At 45.4% G+C, this 2,500-nt stretch overlaps 1 protein-coding gene across 3 annotated transcripts in view; it reads right to left on the reverse strand.

The window, feature by feature from the left end:
* The window catches only part of LOC113649497 (disco-interacting protein 2 homolog B-A-like), a 33,791-nt gene that overhangs the window by 9,914 nt on the left and 21,377 nt on the right, over positions 1-2,500 (reverse strand). For all 3 annotated transcript variants that reach the window (XM_047814000.1, XM_047813999.1, XM_047813998.1), the window contains 3 exons: positions 1,240-1,320; positions 1,014-1,141; positions 540-654 (listed from right to left, as the gene is read on the reverse strand). In XM_047814000.1, the coding sequence (XP_047669956.1) occupies positions 540-654; positions 1,014-1,141; positions 1,240-1,320 (324 nt within the window). The remainder of the gene's footprint in view (positions 1-539; positions 655-1,013; positions 1,142-1,239; positions 1,321-2,500) is intronic.

The raw sequence follows: 2,500 nt of genomic DNA on the forward strand, positions 1-2,500 counted from the left end.
GCACAGGCTCCCCGTGACCCGAGAAGTTCAGATAAGCGGTAGATAATGAAGGAGTGAATGTTAAAACCTATGATATGAACATATGTCCTCTCCGCCTCATCAGAAATACATAAAAGCCACAAAGTCAAAGTGTCCATCTTAATGATAACAATAATGTATGATTGCATGTGGTATCCTAGTGGTTAAGGTGCTGGGATACCAATCGGAAGCGAATTCCCACGTTCACCAGGCTGCAACTGCTGGGCCCCTGAGCAAGGCCCTTAACCCTCAAATGCACAGTTGTATAAAAAACAATAAATAAAAAAATGTAAGTCGCTCTGGATAAAAGAGTCAGTTAAAAGTCTGATGAGTTTAGTAGTTTAGCTGCTGGGCTCTTGTGTCAGGCCCTTAAGCCTCGACCTCACTTATAAATGAGAAATGTCACTCTGGATCTGCCAAGTGCCGTTACTGTAAGTGAAGAAAGTATACACGTGGGCGAGGCCACAGTAAATGAGGAGGCGGAGACAAGGTTAATTACAGAAGCATGGGAGGAGCTTCACCTGCAGAACTCTGCTCATCCACTGAAAACTGTCCTCTTCACTGGCATCAGGTCTCTGTTCTGCTACGATCACGATCCTCTCATCATAGAACACGGTCACTGAGAATACTGCAATCCTGTAAACACACAGGGACATTTAAAAACATACAGACAAAAAACACTGTAGATAAAATTATTAGTTGTAACTGTGTGAGCTACAAACTCATTTTACTCTGTTGGCCACTGGGTGTCAGTATAAAGCACCCTGCCCCTGTACATGTCAGTATAAAGCACACACCTGCCCCTGTACATGTCAGTATAAAGCACACACCTGCCCCTGTACATGTCAGTATAAAGCACACACCTGCCCCTGTACATGTCAGTATAAAGCACACACCTGCCCCTGTACACGTCAGTATAAAGCACACACCTGCCCCTGTACACGTCAGTATAAAGCACACACCTGCCCCTGTACACGTCAGTATAAAGCACACACCTGCCCCTGTACACGGTCTTGACCGGCTCCACGGCGAGGGCTGTAGCCACGAGGTCGTCGGCATTGTGGCGACGTCCACTGACCATCAGCAAGCACTCCATCTTCCCGACTACGAATATCAGACTGCCCTGAAACACACGAGGAGAACCCGATCTCTGTTAAGACACTTTTACAAGCAGCACAGAACCATAAAGTAACAGAACTTTAAACATCAAGGCGTTTTTACCGGTCCAACAAATCCAAGCAGTCCTGAGCGCACGAACGGTATTTCTCCAATAGGAGCTCCATTCAGATTCACAGGGATCACCTGCAGGTTTCAGAGGAATATAATTTATTACATTTTGTGATGTGTGAGTGTGTGTGTGTGTGTGTGTGTGTGTGTGTGTGTGTGTGTGTCTGTTTGTGTGTATGTGTGTGTGTCTGTATGAGTGTTTGTGTGTGAGTGTGTGTACGAGTGTCTGTGTGTGTGTGTGTGTGTGTGTGAGTATGAGTGTGTGAGTGTCTGTGTTTGTATGTGTGTGTGTGAGTATGAGTGTATGTGAGTATGAGCGTCTGTTTGTGTGTGTGTGTGTGTATGTGAGTGTGAGTGTGTGTGAGTATGAGTGTCTGTTTGTGTTTGTGTGTGTGTCTGTGAGTATGAGTGTTTGTGTGTGCATGAGTGTCTGTGTTTTTGTGTGTGTGTGTGTGTGTGTGTGTGTGTGTGTGTGTGTGTGTGTGTGTGTGTGTGTGTGAGTATGAGTGTGTGTGAGTATGAGTGTCTGTGTTTGTGTGTGTGTGTGAGTATGAGTGTTTGTGTGAGTGTGTGTGAGTATGAGTGTCTGTGTTTGTGTGTTTGTGTGTGTGTGTGTGTGAGTATGAGTGTTTGTGTGTGTGAGTATGAGTGTTTGTGTGAGTGTGTGTGAGTATGAGTGTCTGTGTTTGTGTGTTTGTGTGTGTGTGTGTGAGTATGAGTGTTTGTGTGTGTGAGTATGAGTGTCTGTTTGTGTTTGTGTGTGTGTCTGTGAGTATTAGTGTTTGTGTGTGAGTGTGTGCATGAGTGTCTGTGTTTTTGTGTGTGTGTGTGTGTGTGTGTGTGTGTGTGTGTGTGTGTGTGTGTGTGTGAGTATGAGTGTGTGAGTGTGTGTGAGTATGAGTGTGTGTGTGTGTGTGTGTGTGTGTGTGTGTGTGTGTGTGTGTGTGTGTGTGCGCATGTGTGTGTGTGAGTGTGTGTGAGTATGAGTGTCTTTTTGTGTTTGTGTGTGAGTGTGTGTGTGTATGTGTGTGTGTGTGTGTGTGTGTGTGTGTGTGTGTGTGTGTGTGTGTGTGTGTGTGAGATTGTGTGTGTGTGAGTGTGTGTGAGTATGAGTGTCTTTTTGTGTTTGTGTGTGAGTGTGTGTGAGTGTGTGTGTGTATGTGTGTGTGTGTGTGTGTGTGTGTGTGTGTGTGTGTGTGTGTGTGTGTGTGCGCATGTGTGTGTGTGAGTGTGTGTGAGTATGAGTGTCTTTTTG

The sequence above is a fragment of the Tachysurus fulvidraco genome, chromosome 5 (assembly GCF_022655615.1).
Source record: "Tachysurus fulvidraco isolate hzauxx_2018 chromosome 5, HZAU_PFXX_2.0, whole genome shotgun sequence".
In the NCBI taxonomy this organism is placed as follows: Eukaryota; Metazoa; Chordata; class Actinopteri; order Siluriformes; family Bagridae; genus Tachysurus; species Tachysurus fulvidraco.